This window comes from Ursus americanus, chromosome 28 (assembly GCF_024610735.1).
Source record: "Ursus americanus isolate L20-20 chromosome 28, mUrsAme1.1.p, whole genome shotgun sequence".
In the NCBI taxonomy this organism is placed as follows: domain Eukaryota; kingdom Metazoa; phylum Chordata; class Mammalia; order Carnivora; family Ursidae; genus Ursus; species Ursus americanus.
The window spans coordinates 35,279,480-35,299,811 of record NC_142154.1 but is presented as its reverse complement, the minus strand read 5'-3'; the positions used below and the strand labels follow the sequence as shown (position 1 = coordinate 35,299,811).

Below are 20,332 nucleotides of genomic sequence, written 5' to 3'. Positions count from 1 at the left end.
GTAAGTATAGAGGATAATGCGCTTCCACTGAGGCACAATCCTTCAAAATCCAGGTGACAGATAAAGCCACAAAGTTAACTCACTCGGAGAGGTGCAATCGGTATTTGTGTTTGTTTTTGTGGATTTTGTTGCATTCACCTTGCTAGTTCCCCAACAACTTGTGTCTCGGTGCAGCACACACTACTAGGCCCCATTTAAAGAAAAGCGCATCTCCTACTAACTAAATAGATAAATCAGTTTTCCTTCTGATACTCAGCTTTCCTTAGGGCCGGCTCCAAACAAACTTATAGACACTTAAGGAAAGTGCCTTTTATATACAGTAACAGATGGCTGCCTTTGAGAATTGCTAAAAATCTCAGAATCTAACCATATAGGCTGTTCTAAGCCTGTGGGCAGAGGTCACGTCCTAGCAAATTTGTGAAATATGCACCAAGTTTATCTTAATACTCTCGGGCTCCAGAGGCCACCCTGTCTAGGGAACACTTTGTTGTTTTTACTTTTAAGTTATGCTATTTTATTCTTTATAAATAATACTGAAATACTTTTTCTATAAAAGGTATATATACAGGAAGATTTATGTTAGGCCTAACAACAAAGTATCCGGGCCGTGTAAATTTTGCAGACGTCACTAAGCTAACTCACAAAATTAGCCAGGGCTCCTGGCGTTGCTGTGGCTGAGCATCAGGTTGGCCTCCGAGATTTCCGTTATTCAGAGCAAAAGGTAAAGTGTGACAAATTATAAAGTTCTCATTATCAGTAGGGACCCTTCTTCAAGAATGGCAGCATCTCCTGCGCACTATATTTTAAAAAATGTTTGACAAGTGGCATTGTGTAGGAATCCTTTGACATAATAGTGTTCTCTTGTTCCTGATAAAAGTCCTAACCTGTCAAAACTTCAAAAAGCGGTGAGGTTGAACAGAAAGAGCACTTGTCCTCAAGGTATAAACGCGGACGATGGGTAGTTCATCCCCCCTGAGGGATTTGCCTATAGTCCTTAGGTCCATTGTCTCTGTTATGAATACGCACAGCCTTGATGACCTTATGGCATCTTTATGGTGAATGAAAACTGACATTCATTGAGTCCTAGTATATGCCAGGTACTGGGATAAATACTAAGGATACAGTATCTCTAAGATCACAACAATAGGTGAGGTAGGTTCTATCATGACCATTTTATAGATGACGAAAGAGGAAGTTCAGAGAATTGAAACTACTTGCCCAAAGTCTCACAAGACATGGCGGCTGCAGGATCTGAGCCCACGTCCTTCTGCCAAAGCCTGGGCTCTTTCCTCCTGTGCTAAGTGGACATAATCATGGAAGCACGCCTTTTCACCTACTCCATGCTTTTCCCACCAGGAGGCACGATGGAAGCGTACCCACCTGCAGAAAGTGTCACCAACCTGACGGTGGATATGCTGATCGAGCCCAGTGGAGAAATGAGAGTGCTGTCCACGGGGGACCAGCTCCATGCAGAAGGCCCCTTCATTTCTACTGGTACCACCATGCCTCAGACCTCAGTGGATCCCCAAGTTCTCAGTTCTTTGTGCCTCAAAATCGGAAACGCTTGTAAAAAGAGAAATGTGGTTGGTTACTTTTCTATAGACCTGGTGACATTTATTGATCCAACCACCATGGAACAGCAGGTAAGTTGATGCCGTGTGAAATACTAAAATAGGTGAAGACTCCATACTGTCTGCTCCTATACAACAGGGAGTATCAGGGAGTTGCTCAGAGGCAGTGCTCCTCGGAGGAGTGGACTCTGTAAATTCAGCATTTATAGGGTCTGTGCCCAGGATCTTCTCGTTCAGGTACTGCTGGAGTTTCAGTGACTGCAACTCATCCCACACAGCTCTATTGATGGGCCTCAAATCTGCCCATTAGTGTTCTGCCCGTGTCTTATCATGAGACTATTTTATGCCATCCAGGGATTGAACTCGTCTAAAACTTGTGCTTAAATAGAATGTAGGTCACTAGAAAGGCGTTAAGCGAGTCCTTGTTTCCGTTCCTTTTCTTATCAGTAGTTCACAGCAACTTAGGTTGTCCGTTTTCTCTTCTAAAAAATGTATTGGGACGGACATATTTCATCAATATAAAAAGGCCATAATAATCATGTAATAAACATCACGTGCCCCCACTCAGTTTAAGAAATAAAGCGGGGCGCCTGGGTGGCACAGCGGTTAAGCGTCTGCCTTCGGCTCAGGGCGTGATCCCGGCGTTATGGGATCGAGCCCCACATCAGGCTCTTCTGCTATGAGCCTGCTTCTTCCTCTCCCACCCCCCCTGCTTGTGTTCCCTCTCTCGCTGGCTGTCTCTATCTCTGTCAAATAAATAAATAAAGTCTTTAAAAAAAAAAAAAAGAAAGAAAGCGGTGCCAATATCACCTACAGTCCTGCACGCTCCTTGCCAATCCTCGTAATGGGGCCTTTCCTCCTCCCCGAGGCAGCCACCGGCTTATGACTGGGGCTCTGATTCCTTTCCATATCTTTACGCTTTGATTACGCATGGAGGATTCCATAAATGATAGTTTCATTTTGCATGTTTTAAAACTTTTTATAGATCATAACATACTACATATTATTGTTATTATGTAACATGCTTTTATTTATTCAATATGTCATCTGTAAGATTTTTCATATGCACATGTGTGGCTCTGACATATAATGGTTTAGGTAACTTTAGCCTTTTTTGCTTTGCTTCTCACCGCCCCCACCAAAATTATAATGTTTAGATTCAGTACGACTTCACAGGACTCAGTTTTAAAAACATTTAGTTCTACCTCTGTAAGTGCTGGGTGACCAGACCTCCACCGACAGTGTGAAATGGCCTCTGCCCTCGCTCTCCCGATATCCTCTGGCCATCCAACATTGTAAATGTAGTTTAGTTATCTTATATTCATTATTCTCAGTTTTATGATTCTCCATTTCAGTCAGATGATGGTTTCAAAGTGAGAGTTTATGTTTTGGGCAGCTTTCAGCTTGCTCAATAATCATTTTCCATTTGCCTTCCTGGACCCTCGATCGGTTCTGCATTCCTTTCTCAGGCCCACACACTGAGAGTGAAAGAACAAACTGAAGGGGATCCAGAAATCTACCTGGGGTAGAGGGAGGATAGAAACAATGCCCTCTGGTGAAAGAGCTGGGTGGCAGGGAAGCAGGGGAGGCTTCCCTCCCCAAACATTTGTCATGAGGAAAGAGGATTCAATCTGTGATCACTGGGGTGGTAGGAGGATGGAACTATGGGGACTGTTGACTTGTGGTTTCTACTTATTCAAGTTTGGTATGGGGAAAATTGCATGGCAGGGAGAGGGATCTTAAAACACAGAGCTGCTCCCATCTCTGGTCTTACTACCCTGCTGGGCTTCAGGGATTAAGGTCCCACCCTTACCTTGGCTGGTCCCATGTGCCCTAACAGACTTTTCTCACCTAACTCGCCTCTTTTTCTCTCTTCCAACCACACTGGCCTCTCTCAGTCCCCCTTACTCATCATACTACTTCCTGCCACAGGGCCTTTACATGTGCTGTCCCTCTGCCTAAAATGCTCTTGCCTCTTCTTTTTCACCTAGTTAACCCCCTTCCCATCCATCATACTTCAGCTTGAGCCACACTTTCTTAGGGAAGCTTTCCCTGACCTCTCTGACAAAGTCTAGTTTCCCTGTTCTTTGTCACCGGGTACCTCTCCCTCCCACCACTTTATCTTAGTTACAATTTTAAACTTATTTATATGATTATGTGATTACAGCTGCCTCCCTCTGTAGATTGTAAGCTCTCCAAGGAGATGTACGATGTCTCTTTTTGCTCCCCACTCAATTCTCAGCACTATTTCTGCCCTGGCCCAAAGTAGGTGTTCAGTAAGCATGTGTGGAAGGAAGGAAGGAAGGAAGGAAGGAAGGAAGGAAGGAAGGAAGGAAGGAAGGAAGGAAGGAAGGATAGAGGTATTCTAGCAGATACTAGATGTGTGCCAAGCTTTTAGAGAATGAATTCAGGCATCAGTTGATGGATGAGATAAATAGTAAACCATGATTCTGTGATTTTATCATATTATGACCTCTCCTTGTCCCTTCCTGTTAATACTTGAATATATGGTCATCTGTGTTACAATTTTCAATAGAACAACATTAGAGGAAGTGCACAGTGAGCACACTAAAAGGGTTTTTACATTGGCAAGGGAAGTAGATTAGCTCTATCTGTGTGTAGATGGGTATATATAATAAAATACAGTAATATACAAAAATACATATAAAATGATATAATTATATATATAATAAAAGTATAAATTAAAAAGTATAAATAATAGAAATATATTAAATTTTTATTTATAATAAGTGTAATGTATATATATAATGAAAATTTTTTTTTCAAAATCACTGGCATACTCTAGCCATTTTGCAAGTAACATCACTTCAGAAGGCACCTTAATTTCTTTCCTAGTTGGCATGCTTTGTGGTATCAATGAAGAGACTGGCATATTATCGTCTCATTTTTGCCAGTCTAATAGGGGGGAAAATGTTATCTTGTTTTCCTCAGTATTTCTTTGATTTTTAGTGATGATGCACATCTCATTTGTTGCCTCTTTATATATTTTGTCTTAATTCCCTTATCGTATCTTTTACTCCACTTAAATTGGACTATAATACAAATGTTGGTTTGTGGAAGCTCTTGGTACATAAGCAACTCTAACCCTTTGGTCGTTATACGAGTGACAAATACGCTCTTCCAGAGTGCCACTTGTGACTTTTCCTCCTTTTTTCCAGCCATGTTTCTCCACCATAAAATCGTTACTTTTCCTTTGTCATTGATTAGTAATATTTTGTAGAAAGATGTTCCAAGAGTACATCAATATTTTATTCCTCATCAAATTTCCACCCACGAAACTTAGCAACCATTGCCAGCTTTGTCCTGAGTCTGCCATCACTGTCATCGTGGTAACTTTCTATTTCTATCATGCTTTCTACATTTATTAATTGGCAATCTATTGCAAGCAAGAGTTTTTCTTTCGCCATCTTTCATTTATGTATGTGTGCATACATGTGTTTATACTAGTTTGAATGTGTGAGTTTCTATTTTCTTCAGTTGTATTTTGATGTTTTCATCACTTTGATGCCCAAATTGTCCCAGATTTGACTACTGGGAGAACTTCAGGGTGATTCTTGTGTCCTTTTGACATGTCCCCATCATTCTTTGAGCACTGTCTTACTTTCTATCACAAAGAGATATTCCAGGTTCATCTTACATTTTCCCTGCTGCGGACCTAGGATCAACCCAAGAGCCCTGGGTCCTTTTAGTGGAAGATGGTATTAAGATCTGGGCTTAGTACTGTCATTGCTACTGGACTGTCACTGCTTCTGGTTGCTCTCAGTGGACAGAGCTCAGAAGTACATGTATTGTATATGTACCATACACACAGAGATACACACACACACAAATGAATGCATCTATAACTATTCCTATATCTATCAGTGTATAAATTTTAAAACCATGCATTTCTGCCAATATCTGTAATGCCAATCTAACACTTCAGGACTCTTTCTAGACCTCCCCTTCACCACACTTATAAGTACTTTCTCCAACAGTGAGAAACCTGAGTCTCTTTACCCTCAATATATTTGCTTCTTCGCTCAATTTACTTGTTTGTTCAATGTACCAACCTCCCAACCAATCCTGCTGTCATCACCTGCCACATCTGTGGCCCATCCATGCACCTCCTGTACTTGGACACAGAACCCTGTCATTTGTGTTTTATTTGTAAAGCTCTTTTCCATTACTGAAGTTTCAAATCATCGAATCTAGTTCTTTTACTTAATTATGATATTACTTTAACTTATCACTTTCTCTTATCCTCAGTTTTCTCAGCTATGAAGTGAGTAGGTTAGCTTATTTGACTTCTTAGAAAACTTCCCATTCAAAAATTATGTATTTTAATAATATCTTCATGGTATTTACTTTTGTATTCAAAATTAATATTAAGAAGAAGAATCTGCTTTTTAAAAATACCACAAGGAACTGACCACAAAGGTTTATGTATGCATATGGTTTTTTTAAAAAGATTTTATTTATTTATTTGACAGAGAGAGACAGCCAGCGAGAGAGGGAACACAAGCAGGGGGAGAGGGAGAGGAAGAAGCAAGCTTTCAGCGGAGGAGCCTGATGTGGGGCTCGATCCCAGGACTCCGGGATCACATCCTGAGCTGAAGGCAGACGCTTAACGACTAAGTCACCCAGGCTCCCCGATGTATGCATATGTTAATCAGAACATTATTAAGGACAGCGAAAATTTTCAAATAGCCTGAATTCCAATAATAGAGAACATGTTAAGCAAATTATGATAGAGCAATAGAATTGAATGCTATGAAAACAGCAAAACTCCAGTTTTTGAAGAATATTTAACAGGAAGCTGTTTATGCACCTGGCTGAGCATCCAACTCTTGGTTTTGGCTCAGGTTGTGATCTCAAGAGTGAGATGGGCCCCTGTCAAGCTCCGCACTCAGTGAGGAATCACTTGAGATTCTCCCTCCCTTTCCCTCTACCCCTCCTGCTCATGCTCTCTCTCTCTCTCAAATAAATAAACAAATCTTTAAAAAAAAAAAGTTGGAAGAGTAAAACATAGATTACAAAACAATATATGCAACATGGTAACCATTTTATAAAAAGAGAAAAAAAACATATGCAGAGCAAAAAGAACCTAAAGAAATACACTTAGAAGTTACAAGTCATTATTTCTGGCTTGGAGGATTGAGGGTGTGGTAAGCAGAGTAGTGACCCCCAAAGATGTCTATGTCCTAAGCCCTGAAGCCTGTGACTGTTAACCATATATGGTAACATGCCTACGTGATTAATTTAAGGATCTTGAGAGGGGAAGATCAGCCTGGATTATGCAGGTGGCCCATGTAATCACAAGGGTTCTGCTAGCTTTGAAAACAGAGGAAGTGACAGTGAGCCAGGGAACGCAAGGAGCCTCTGGAAGATGGACAAGGCAAGAAAACAGCGGCTCCCCTAGGACCTCCAGGAGGAATAAAGCCCTCCTGACACCTTGAGTTTAGCCCAGTGAGACTTGACTTGCAGCCCTTTAAGCAGCTACGTTTACGGCAACTTATTAGAGCAGCAATAGAAAACCAATACAGAGTGATTTCTGTTTTGTTCTTTGGGCTTTCTGCATTTTCATTTTCAAAAGTAAGCGTGGTTATATTTGTAATCAGAAAAAAATATATGAATAATGATAATCACAAATTTGTATAGACCGTAATAGCTTACAAAACACTTTCACGGATATGACCTTACATACACACATGTCCTGAGATAGATGTGGGAGGCAGGACATTGAGATGACTGCATCCATCTCACATTCTTGCTCTCTGGTCCCAGCTGAGCCCCCATAACTTATTATGGTAAAAGCAAAAGGGGCTGGGAGCCAAAAAAAAGAGAGAGAGAGAGAGAGAGAGAGAGAGAAAGTGACCGTGGTGCACCAACGACAGGCCCATAATTGTGAATCAACTCCAGATAAGAGTGGAAAATCCTGTTCGGCCTTAAGGAGATGAGAGTGAGGTTCTAAGGTAGTAGAATGCAGGAAAAGTTGTGGAAACACAGCATTTCAATAGTGGGCACTTCGGCCAGAACACAGGGTCATTGGGAATAAAAGGGAAAAGGCCAGTAAGTAAGTCACAGGGATGTAAAGTACAGAATAGGGAATACAGTCAATAACATTATAATAACTCTGTATACTGACAGATGGTAACTAGGCGTATCATGGTGAGCACTCAGTAATGTATATAAAAGTCAAATCACTGGGGCACCTGGGTGGCTCAGTCGTTAAGCGTCTGCCTTTGGCTCAGGGCGTGATCCCAGCGTTCTGGGATCGAGCCCCACATCAGGCTCCTCCGGTGGGAGTCTGCTTTTCCTCTCCCACTCCCCTTGCTTGTGTTCCCTCTCTCGCTGGCAGTCTCTCTCTGTCAAATAAATAAATAAAATCTTTAAAAAAAAAAGTCAAATCACTATCTTGTACACCTGAAACTAATATAATATCGTATGCCAACTACACTTCAATTTCCTAAAAAAAGGAAAAAGGCTAGTCCCTGAGCAATGGAGGTGGTAGGAGCAAAGTACAAAACCACTCCTGCCAGTGGATTTATGTCCAAGATTCCATGGCCCTAGGAATGGGGAAATCCCAGGCTTTCCGAGACTCTGTGCAGAAAACACAGGATCTACAAGGTAGCTGCATTGGAGATCTGGCCTTCCCACATGAGGATGAGAAGAGGGGCTCCGTACCATGTTACCATGGAGGGATCCCACCCTTAAACAAGGAGCAGCAACTATGACCCTAATGGGTCCTGAAGCCAGGGCCTTTGATGGGCAGTATCCACTGGGTTCCAGAAAGGGCACGAAACACCTACCAAAGGCTTCAGATTGGAGACAGACCGGCAGGTTCATTAAGCAAATACTTTCCAAGGGCTTACTCTGGCCTTATGCTAGCCGCAGAGGGAACAGAGATACAAACAAGACCTGTTCCCTGTCATGAAGAAGCTCATTTCACATCCATCACCCAATTTCATCAGATACACATACACACAATTGTTTTTTACTTTTACTGGTTCCTAGGCATAAATATTGCCTTCGTGAGATTTGTAAATCCTCTAGGAAATACACTGGACCTTGCATTTTTTACCTCTTTCTGGTATCTAACAGAATGACAGTCACGTGATAGCCATTTGACTTCTAGAATATCCAGATCTGTTGAGATTGCTTATTCACTTCCGGGAACTTCTAAAATAAAGAGCTAGTGTTTATTGAGCATCTATGAGGTACAAGCCATTTTAGCGGGTGCTACAGAGGCTGCAAAGATGCAGAAGAAGTGGAGGCCTGCCCTTAGGGAGTTCGCAGTCTAGCGGGGGAGACAGACTTGAAGGATGAATGACAAGTAAAAACATAAGTGACAACAACATAGAACAATAAAAGAGACATCAAAAAGGTAATGTCAGTTTAACTGCCTTCTGTTTGGAGCAATCAAGAAAGGTTTGTATAGACTAGGTGGGATTTGAGCTGAAAGATAATTAGGATTTGAAGGAAGATAAGAAAAAGTGCATTCCAAGTGGGAAAGATACTGTGAAGGTTGGGGGTAGAAAAGCACAAACACATATGGGGTAAAAGTAAGGATCTGAATTTTACAAACATTGTTATCTGACTTGCCTCCTATAAATATGCATTTATATATCACTCTCCAGTTCCTTTTCTTTATAAAGTCGCTAAACAGATAGATTGGCAAAGATGATTTCTATTGAAATTTCCAGATTAAAAACTTTTTGGCTTTTAAATAATTGTGACCTTTTGAAGTAACCATCTCTGTTGTGATCACTGATAGTTATTACTTTTTTTAAAAAGGGAAAGGAAGGGGCACCTGGGTGGCTCAGTGGGTTAAGAGTCCAACTCTTAATTTTGGCTGGGGTCACAGTCTCAGAGTCGTGGGATCCAGCCCTGTGCTGGACTCTGTGCTCAGGATGGAGTCTGCTTGGGACTCTCTCTCTCTCCCTCTTCCTCTGCCCCTTCCACCCTCCTAAAATAAATAAATAAATCTTTAAAAAAGAAAAAAAAAAGGGAAATCCAATGTTTAAGAATAGACTTTAGATGAAAAATGGCCCAGGCAACTAGTCATGGCCCTTCCCAGAAGCCACAGAAGGAAGTGGGACTTGTTGCCAGTGCAAATTGTGAGGAAAGACAAAAACCGAGACCCTGATGTCTATCAGAGAATATCCCACACATTCTGAAAACTGCCCCTAAGAGTGTCTAATAACAGCCCAGAAGAGAGAAAAAGAGATAGCTGAAAATATTTTCATGGTGACCGGTAATGGGTTTTGGCCCCAATCTGTCCCTTAGACAGTTGTGATACTTCAGACAACTCACTGGATCTCTTGGGGCCTCGTTTTTTCCCTGACAAATGGTGAATTCCTGCCCTCCTTCCCACAGGATGCTCTGAGAGGCTGAGCCGATATAAGGTGCTGTTCCTATTAAATCAAACAGCATAATCACATGTAAAACTGTCACCCGAGCCCTCAGCAGGTTCTCAACTTGTGAGTGGAATCTGAATGGAATTAGCATTATTTTTAAAAGTCAGTGAGCATTATCATCATCTCAAAGTGATATATAAGCATCAAAAATGAATATATTTATTTCAGAGAGTAGAAAAACCAAAGTCTACAGAAATATCATAATTCCTTCTTATTCATCGCTGCAGACCCAGCACCTAACACTACGTCTAAGCATATAATAGCTCCCCAATAAATATTTATTAAATGAATGAATGAATACTTCTCTCTGAGTCCCCCTCTAGTACTCTCATTTGCAAAATTTCCCTATCTCTGCTTTCAAGATATACAAGGTATTCACCAAGGCACCTCAATGAGATTTACTTTTTCTCTTTAGGGAAGGAATGTTATTTATATATAAGAAGGTTAGCAGTTTATATCTAAATTAAAATTTAATAGGCCTTTGGTATAAACAGCAGTGCCTATTATTCAGTGTTTTTTAATGCTATAATAGGCACATTGTTAATCACAAGTTAATACCTAGTGAAGGGAAAATAGATCCCAAAGGGTTTTGAAGCATTAAAGTAAAAGACCTGTCCCTTTAAAAGGTCTGCATCTTCGTGTCAATGAAAGAGACCTGTAATATACAAGTAATAATAATGGTGATGGCGATGACGATGGCTTCTACAATAAGCACAAAGGCAATGATGACAGTAAACTTTACAGTAAAAATTACAATTCCATTTCTTAACACTGACAGTGCAGGTAAACAAGTGACCAATTTTGCTATATATAATATTACCATATGTGACTGTCCTTAAATGTTGGGTTAACCCCCTTTATATTATAAACCTGAACCTTTAGAAGGATTGAACCCCAGCCTAAACATCGGCTCTTGGGTAGAACGTTGGTTGGTATACATATAATTGACCCAGTTCCTCTGTTTATATTCAGCCGTCCCACCCAGGACTTCAGACATCCACTCCCACCATGGAGATCCTTGCTTCCTTGCCCAGACACTTCTCTCCAGACTTTGAGGTCTTTAGCTAACTTTAAGCACCCAGAACACTGCCAGGGCAGGCCAATCTGGGCACTCACACTGCATCCTGCACTTCTCAGGAGGTACCACATCTCTGCGGGACTCAGGGGGGCAGCAGGCAGGGGCAAAGGAAAAGGCTTCCTGCTAATGCTAAGAAAGGCCAGAACATTCTCCACATACCTGTGTTTAACAGCTTGTCTGCCAGCATCACAAAACTAAAGCCGAGTGGCCCTTTCCTAGCTTCCAGCTTGCCACCTGTTGTCAGGACCCCTCATGTGGTAAATTTTCCCTTTAGAATTTGTCCTTCACAGTCATTTTAACTTAATTTTACCCGTACCATAATGTTGGGTTGACGAAGTACAAGGTAATTTGCTCTAAGCCTTAACCTAGTTCTTAAAACTAAATCCTGAATCTTCCCCCTCCCACCATGTGGCACCAATTGCTTTTCCTATTGATCACATCCAAAGTACCCTCCAAGACAAGCAGGCCAACCTGCATGGTCATGTTCAATCAATGTGTTCTCATCCTGCCTCCCACATGCCCCCTTCATTCCTATAGCTTGCCTTGCCTTTCTTTTCTGTCTGTATACAACTTTCCTTCTTTCAAAATGTTTCAAAATCCAACTCCTCTTAGAAACCCACCTTAACTAATCCCCCTTCACTGTCACTTCATTCTCTAGCCTTTCAGAGCACAGGTTTAGTACTGATGGCCAGAGTAATTATTAATGATAATATTAATGGTTTATTGAACTTTTGTCACGTGCCAGACACAGTTATATTTTTTACATGTAGTAGTCCTAACCCTCACACCCTGAGAAGTGGGTATGATTATCATCCCAAATTAACAGATGAGGAAACTGAGGCTAGGGTGACATGTTCAAGGTCACACGGCTACGAAGTGGCAAATCTGGGATGCAAACCGTGACTTAGCGGGCTGACGAGCCTGTGCTCTTTCTCTCACAGCAGATGCTCACAGTGGTACTGCACTGAATTGATGGTGACTTTCTTTGTAAGTCTCTCCCCCTCCTCAACCACCATCACCAAAGAAAATGTATTTTTCCCTTGTATATCCTCAATATGCTTGTTGAATTGAGCTGAACAGCTTAAAGCCAGAAAACACATCTCCTATTTTTTTAAATATATTCCATCCTTGTGCTCTGCACATAAGGTAATCATTAAATGTTAATGACTAAGCGAAATGGAATAAAATCAGTGTTGTGGTAGCCATTTTTAAGCTTTAAGAGTTTAAATGAGCAAGCCCATACACAGCACCACAGCTGGGAGCGCCATATTGCCATTAAGCCAGAAGGTGGATTTGCGGGACGGGAACATTTGAAAACAGACACCGCAAGAATGGTTAAGTCAGTTTTCCAAACCACTTTCTACAAGTAGCTACTGCTTTTCCTCCCATAATAATTTCACAATAATTAGCCTGCTAGGTGAGAAATCCCAGGCAAAAACCTGGGTGTCAGAAGAGTTTAGAATGACCACCAAGTATTGGGCCCACGTTGGACGTAATATGGATAACAGGTAGAGTCATTCCAATCCAGCCAGTCAAAATGTAAGAGAACTGCCATCTAGATTTCTATTTCAGCTTCATCTTTTAGGGTAAATGCCTTTGTTCTTATCATGAGATTCATGAAATGCAATCTCACATTCCAACACATACGGATATCAAAATGTGTATTTGGTGAGCAATAGTGTCTCATGCTACCAATTTCTGCTTCCCTTTGCTTTCTTTGCTCATAGCACAAAATTTCCTACTTTTTGCCAAAACCTTACTATGTAGCTTTTTAACTTAATTAAATATATAGGCAATTACTGACACCATCTGTCTTCATAGAAAAAGAACAAGAAGTGACACAAAAGACTAGGATTCTAAAGGGAATATTTAGCAAACAAAATCTTCTAGCTTCACTATAGTGATACTTATCTTTAGAAGCCCTTATGTTATTTTAAATCATTTATGCTTCCTAGAAATAATGAATTAGAGCTATACTTAAAATGGGGTGGCTTTAGTATGATTTTTTAAAAAGAAAATATCAAGTAATCCATTGCTTTTTCAGTAAAACAAAAACTTAAGCACGCCATTGAACATCTGTTACCAGTACAGTCTAACACAGCACTTAAAATCCTTTAAAATCCCTGAAAACCTTTATAAAGTTACATGAATCTTTTGCATAAATAGAACTGTTTTAACAATATGTATATTCCTTTAAACATATATTTTGCTTTCTTAAACATAAGATTCATTGTGTTGCCTATCGTTCCAAGCCCTTATATAAATAAATAAATGGAATGGCTTCACTTCTTGGTTGGAGGGGCCTTCCCCTATCATGCCACATCCCTAGCCCAGGCTAGAGTACCTACTTATTTATGTCTGCCTTTTTAACCTTTTTCCATGTCTCTCCACAAATGTCTTATTATGTAAATTATGTCAAACCAACCCACTGAAACTTGATCAAGCTAAGTTAGGAACCAATACAAAAGACAAGACTAAATAAAATAACAAAATTCAGCCCCCATAGGGAGAGCACAGACAGGAAATACAACGGAATTTCAGAGAAGAGGCACATATGGCTCCAAGAAGAACATGGAAATGACAGTTACCACCAAGGACAACCTACAGCAGTTCTCCCACAGCAATTCCCTGAACCGGAAGAGCAGGTTTTCGAACCCCATGGGGCAGCAACTGAGTGCTCTACATAAATAGAAGGGGTGCAGCACGAGAGGACATCAGTAAAGAGGTTCAGTATAAAGAGGCACTTCTCAGAGAAATACCTATAAAACTTCTACTCATATTAAAGACTTATGGTATACCAGAGAGTACACCACCTCAGATTGGGGGGTCAATGCATATATTTTGTATTTCTCTTATTCACTTGTTGACAAGGGAAATATGAAGAAATGAATTCTACAATTATCTTCTAAAAATAGCTTGAAGATTGTATAACATGCTTATCAAATATAAGTAGAGCCAAAACTAAAAATTTACTCTTATCTGCCACGAACCGTCCAGTGCATTCCCCTGAGGATAAGCTATATATTAAGAAATGGTGCCTTGAATTTTAGAAGAAGAGATGAGGAGAAGGAGGGAGGAAAGGAGGAGGAAGGAGGGAAAGTCTCCCTTTCATTTGCTAGAAACTGAACCTAGGGACAAATGGTGTCAGAGGGGGTCAGTTAAAAGCAGCCTCTGGGGGGAAGCTCAGCGGAACAGAGGCCTAACACAGCAGCAGAGCCCTGACAGGTAAGCCCGGACTGAGGAACACTTATCCAGGTGGGACTACAGGGTGGTTTTCAGTCAGCAGCTACCCCACTGGAATTTTTCCCAAGGCCCAAAACTCCGCCCATACATTTCTGGAAAGTGCCACAGGGCTTTCATCGATCACAGGTAGGAACCTTGGCTTTCTGCCTGCGCCGAAGGACAATATTTCTCTGTCTTTATACAGCTCCCTTATTATAGGCTCTCAAAGTGCTTTACAGACAAATAATGGGGACAGTGAGGCAAAAGGTATTAAGTGGCTTGCCCCAAGTCCCACAGTAAATCACAGGCCTTCCTCTGAATTCAGAACCACCTAGTAAGTGCTGGGGCTTCTAGGTGTGACTGCTGGCATCATGGTGTTCTCTCACATGCTACCAAGCATTTGTTTCCCTCCCGGGGGGAGAGAAATGTCCAAGGTCAAGTGCAGGAGAGAGAATCTGGATTTCGGAGTACAGCAAACCTAGGTCGTAATCCTAGCCCCGCTACTTAGCTGTGGAACGTGGCACGTTTCTGGGTTCTTTGAGCCTTCTTCACTTCCACTTCTATAAAATGGGGAGGTTAGTACCTACCTCACAACGTGGTTGCAAGGGTGACATAAGAAGATACCAAAGTGCATTGTGCATGGTGGACCCGTAACATACATTAATTTCCCTTCCTTTTTACCTCCCCAGCCTGCCTCCTAAAGTCTGTCCTTCACGTGGTCAAACAGGCAGCTTTCTAAACACTGCAGCCATCAAAGAAAGATGGCATTTGGCTTGATGGCGTCCTGAACCTTTCAAACGCGTATCTATGGACAGCCAAGGCAAAGTCGTGGAATTCAGACCCGGCTCACAGCAGAGCCAAATCCAAAAGATTCCATGAGGACAAACATGTTACCTGGCACTCAGCCCTCTCCTGTCACCAAATTAGTCAGGATGTACTGGATTACTAGATTAGCTTGAGGAAGTGTCCCTGGGGAGCCCCAAGCCGCAGAAGGCAAACTGAGGTGCTGGGAGGGCCCTGGAATGAGCAACAGAAGGGAAGAAGGGAAGTGGACATGTCTCGGACAGAGCTTTCCTGTGTCATGTGCCCACTTGCTTGACCCGCCCTGCCTCTCTTCTGGATCTGACCATAACCAGCCCCACTTAGTCCAGGAGCTCGTATAAAATGAAGGCGGGCGGTGGGGAGGGGACAGAAGTGCGCCGCATTTTGGAAAAGTGACATTGTGTCCTTAGAGCTAATTGAGTCTCTTTGACTAAAGCTAATACATTATCCCTTCCAGCCCATGGCTATTTATTGGGCCAAGGTATTAGCCCTTGCTGGGCGCTATTTTGCTTTAGTGTATGAAGCAGATATTTTTCACCCACAACTGGAGAAGCCTTTTAAAGGTAGAGACTTGAAGAATACCTCGGATAAGTTCACAAGGCGGTTTGGAAGGTGGTTTATCACGGACTTCCTCATTCCATCGTTACTTACACACTCAACTAGATTCCAGCAAGTAGCCATACACGTTGTGTAGGCATCCTTCCAAGAATGGGTCTCCTGGAGACCGGATTCTGTGTGTGCATGTGTTTATAACAGCTTTCCTGAGATATCCTTTGCTGTAAAATTCACCCTTTTAAAGTGTGCACTGCAGTGGCTTCTAAGTATATTCGGAGTTATACCATCATCACTATTACCTAATTTTAGACAATTTCCCTCACCGCTAAAAAAAACATCCTTTTGGAACCCATGAAAAATCATTTGCCATGCCCTCTTTTCCCCAGCCACTGGAAACCGTTCTCTGCCTCTATGGACTTCCCTGTTCTGGACATTTCATATAAATGGGTCATCCAGTAGGGAGTCCTTTGCGACTGGCTTCTCTCACTTAACATCATGTTTTCAAGCTTTATCCATGTCATAGCAGATATCAGGGCTTCATTCCTCTTAATGGCTAAATAATATCCCATTGTATGGACAGACCACATTTTGCTTATCTGTTTATCGGCTGATGGACATTTGGGTTGCTTCCACCTTTTGACTGGTGTGAATAATGTTGCGAACATTCGCGTGCACGTTTCTGTGCGAATACGTGCTTTCATTTCTGGTTATACATCTAGGAGTAGAATCGATGGGTCATTCGGCAACCATAAGTTTAACTTTTTGAGAAACTGCCAAACTGTTTCTTAAAGTGGCTGTGCCATTTTACAATCTCACTAGCAACCTATAGGGCTTCCAACTTCTCCATATCTTCGCCAACACTTGTTACTGTCTTTTTTATTTCAGCCATCCTTACGAGTTTGACGTGGTATCTCTTCTGTCTGTGATTTAAAGGGAAGATTTTTTTCCCTTGTGTTATTTATTATTGAGTAACCCAACAAAGATTTATTGTGCACACTTATATCGAAAGTGCTGTGGTAGGTATTATGCAGGATGCAAATATAAATAAGATGAGTCCCAGTCTAATTCTCTCTAGGAATTCCCCAAATGTAAACAAACTTGCCTTGGACTTGCAGTCAAGAGCTCTGAACTCTGCTCCTGACCAGGTCTCTTTCCCTCTTGCAGCCTCAAGCCTAGGGTGGGAGGGGGCTGGACTAGACCAAGTCCAAGGCCTACCTATTCTGCAACAGACACTGTTCTTTACAAAATATTCCAATTTACTGCAAATATCGAGGAAACTGGGAAGGACAGGCAAACTCTGCTGCCAACCATTGCCCTGACGGGCCCAGCATGGCGTGTCCATTCTCATCTCACTTTGCACCACAGCCTTCTGTGTCCACACGGGTGGGCACAGGGAGCCTCCCCAGTAGGAGCTACCGAGCAAGAGCTTTCTGCCTTGAAAACGCACACAAAAGCCTTTTGGAGGTTATCTGTAGTAACTTTAAAGGAATACTTCTCAACTAAGCAAATCATTCACCAGCCCTGACATTTATAGTGTGAAAATTAAAGGAGGAGAATAACTATCTACAGTATGAGATTATTATATTGAATTGCCATGGAAGAAGCATACACAATTACTAGTCCTAGAAACCTGTAATAGGTTATAAAAATTGGGTTTTTGTGTTTATTATAGTTTAGTGCCTAATGTCAAAATTAGAAAATGGCCTTCTAAAAATTCATAATAAAAAAAAGTAAGGAAATACTTAAAAAGAAAAAAAAGAAATGAGTATGTAATTCTGTACCTTAATACAAATAATATTAGTTAGGCCATCAGTCTTGAAAGTAATCGAGGGAGGATCATAAATGTATAGAAGTAGTGGAAGTAACTTGGAAAAGGAAGCAGAAAAGGCAAGAGTATATTAAAATTCTTGTGTTTTTTTTAAGAACAGTGAAAAGCATCAATAGAGCTGCTGATGGTGCAGGTTTAAATGTCAATGTTTTCCATTTTGGATCCCCAAATTAATTTTGAACGTAGTTTCTGCACACCCTCAAAGAACTCGCAAAGTCACAGAGAAGCTTCCGGCACTGCAAAGCAACTGGGCTATTAACGTTGGGGACTAGGTGTCATGGACAGAGCTGGACAGGACTCGGGAAACCCGGGCTTTGGTCCCAGCTCTTCCCCTAACTGCAGGACCTGAGTCAGTCCATTCACCCCCCCGAGTCTCATCCATAGAATGGGGATGTGGGAATGCTGGGGGTCATTTTAGGTCTGCAGGACAGAACTGTTTCAGACCTCTCTGGGCCCTGAGTATTTTTTGGTTTTAGAGAGCCCATCACCCTATATCACAGTAAATGTATTAAAGTGCGCTCTTATGGAATAGGATTTAGATATAACTGTATGAATTATGTTGCATTTAACCAACATGCCAAATTTCGTCACTGTTTTAAAAACATTTATTGTTACTTTGTAGTTTTCATTTTATATTCGGGAGCCAGTGACACTTTTTTTTTCAGAATCTAAACATTTTGAAGTCCTTGGGAAATCGTGGAGGCCCTAGGCATGACGGACTACTGGGCCCTGAGCGCTAAGTGCCAGGGCCCAGATTTTCTGCTGCCTCTGGCCTCGCAGACTCCAAAGGCCCAATATAACACAGTGTCCAGGGTGGGCGGTACCGAAATTGGATTCTGTAGTTGCTCGGAGAAGCCTCGTCGAGCTGTGGTTTAAATCATGGCCAGAAGGGTAAATAGGACCAATAGGGACAGAGGGGAAGGCCTCCAAGATGCATACTAGGAGTCTCAATTGTTGATCAGGGCCCCAGGGTAGTTGACTGCCCCATATGGGGCAACAGCAGCTCCCCTTAGCCTCTCCAAGAGACTGGGCCATCCCAGCAGCTGCCACTAGGTGGCAACATGCCAAGACGCTGCAGTCCCCTCTGCCTTCCTATTCATTACAAACAACTCTTACCAAATATAATCACATTCATATTTTAGCAACTGAAAATCCTCACAGTGTATGTACCAATTCTTCAAAATTAAGTGTCCTGTATGTTGTTTACCGCAACAGGGAGCTCAGTGCTGTCTGCTGATGGTCAACATGGGAAGAGATATCACTTAGGAGCTACTTAAGGCAGTACATTCTCTGTATGAGAGCCAGGATTCTAGAATCTGTTTTCAACAGCATCTGAGAAGAGGTGAAAGTGTTCCCCATCTCTGAGGAGCAGGCAAAAACGCTGAAGTCAAGAGTCAAGCAAGCGAGTTCTTATGCCTGCTCCCAGCCTCTGCTCCTGGCAGAGACACGAGGAAGAAGTCAGGGTCCAAACCGATTTGTGTCTGCCCGACCCCACAGTAGTAGACTCATAGAGTTTCTCTTGTAGTCACTGGATCCTCACAATACCCCTCAAAGATAGAGACCATTGCAGATAGGTCTGTGATAACATGCAAGGAAGCTGAGGCCCAGAGAGAAGAAAGTTAAGGTCACACAGCAAAGGGCCAGACCAACACACCCAGAGAGGTCCTGCAACTCTTGCCATTCTAGCGAAGCCACCTGCCACCCTCAAGGCATTGGCCCCTCCAGTCTCCACTACCCTCAAGGCGCAGTCACTTCTTTCCTCCACCAAGCTGCCTCTATCCTTCTCAATCTTATTTCATCTTGGCCTAAACATGGTGAGAAGCATGTCCCCTGGGAAGGCTCCAGGTCCTGTAGGTCATGTAGACTAAGGTCTGTAGACCTTGCCTCTCCTCAAACGAGGATGGCCTTGAACTCAAGGCCCAAAAGTGACGGCAGAGAAAAAGATGCCTCCCTACCATGGACTGATTCTGCTTTATCCCTATACCCTGGACAAGCACATCCTCCTGATTGTATAGCTGAGAAGGGAGAAAAGGTACCTGAGATCTCATCCCAACCTATGGAACATCATTCAACAAAAGCATCTCAAACTCAACATGCCCAAACCTGAAATCTTGATTTTACCCTTGAAACTATTCCTCTAGCAGTATACCCCACTCAGTACACAGTAATTCCATCCTTTCATTTTCTCAGGGCAAAAGTCTTGAAGATATCCTTGACTCCTCTTTCTTTCACACCCTGCATCCAACCCATCAACAAAGCCCTTTAGGTTGCAGTTTTGAAGTGTATCTGGAATATGACCACTTCTCCCATCCTCTGCTGTTACCATGCTGGCCCAGCTACCACCGTCTCTCACCCAGTTTATTGCAGTGGTCTCCTGAATGGCCTCTCTGTTTCCATCCTTCATCCCTTGTGGTCTCTTCTCCCCACTACAACCAGAGTAACCCTTTAAAATTATAAGTTAAATCGTGTCACACCAATAGATTTTGGCCTCTTAAGTGGAAAGGCCTTGGCTCTGTATTTAGCCAAAACAGTAAGGTCAAAGGGAACCTTGGCTTACCCATGCCTGTGCTGACCAGCAAATAGAGGGGCTGGGCAGGTGGCCTGGCCTCTCTAGCTTAGCCATAGCTCTGGGGACCCATGGGTCTGACAGAGGGCTTGGTCTCACTCTAAAAGAACCCAAAGGCGGATTTCCTGTCATGTTGGGACTACATGGGAGGTGGTGCGCCTGTGGCTTAGCCAAGACAGGCTGCTGAGGAGGGTAAGCTTGTACCGCACTCTGCTCTAAAGGCTGAAACCATCCCTGTGGTAGGTGAATTCTCAGTGCTTCAACTCCCAC

General features: G+C 42.3%; 1 protein-coding gene and 1 long non-coding RNA gene across 8 annotated transcripts in view; one reads left to right on the top strand and one right to left on the bottom strand.

The window, feature by feature from the left end:
• LOC148107597 (uncharacterized) overlaps positions 1 to 20,332 on the bottom strand; it is an 85,608-nt gene that overhangs the window by 14,453 nt on the left and 50,823 nt on the right. The window lies entirely within an intron of this gene.
• Positions 1 to 20,332, top strand: part of IQCH (IQ motif containing H) — a 197,515-nt gene that overhangs the window by 144,271 nt on the left and 32,912 nt on the right. For all 7 annotated transcript variants that reach the window (XM_045810715.2, XM_087856836.1, XM_087856835.1 and 4 more), the window contains one exon: positions 1,357 to 1,643. In XM_045810715.2, coding sequence (XP_045666671.1) covers positions 1,357 to 1,643 — 287 coding nt within the window. The remainder of the gene's footprint in view (positions 1 to 1,356; positions 1,644 to 20,332) is intronic.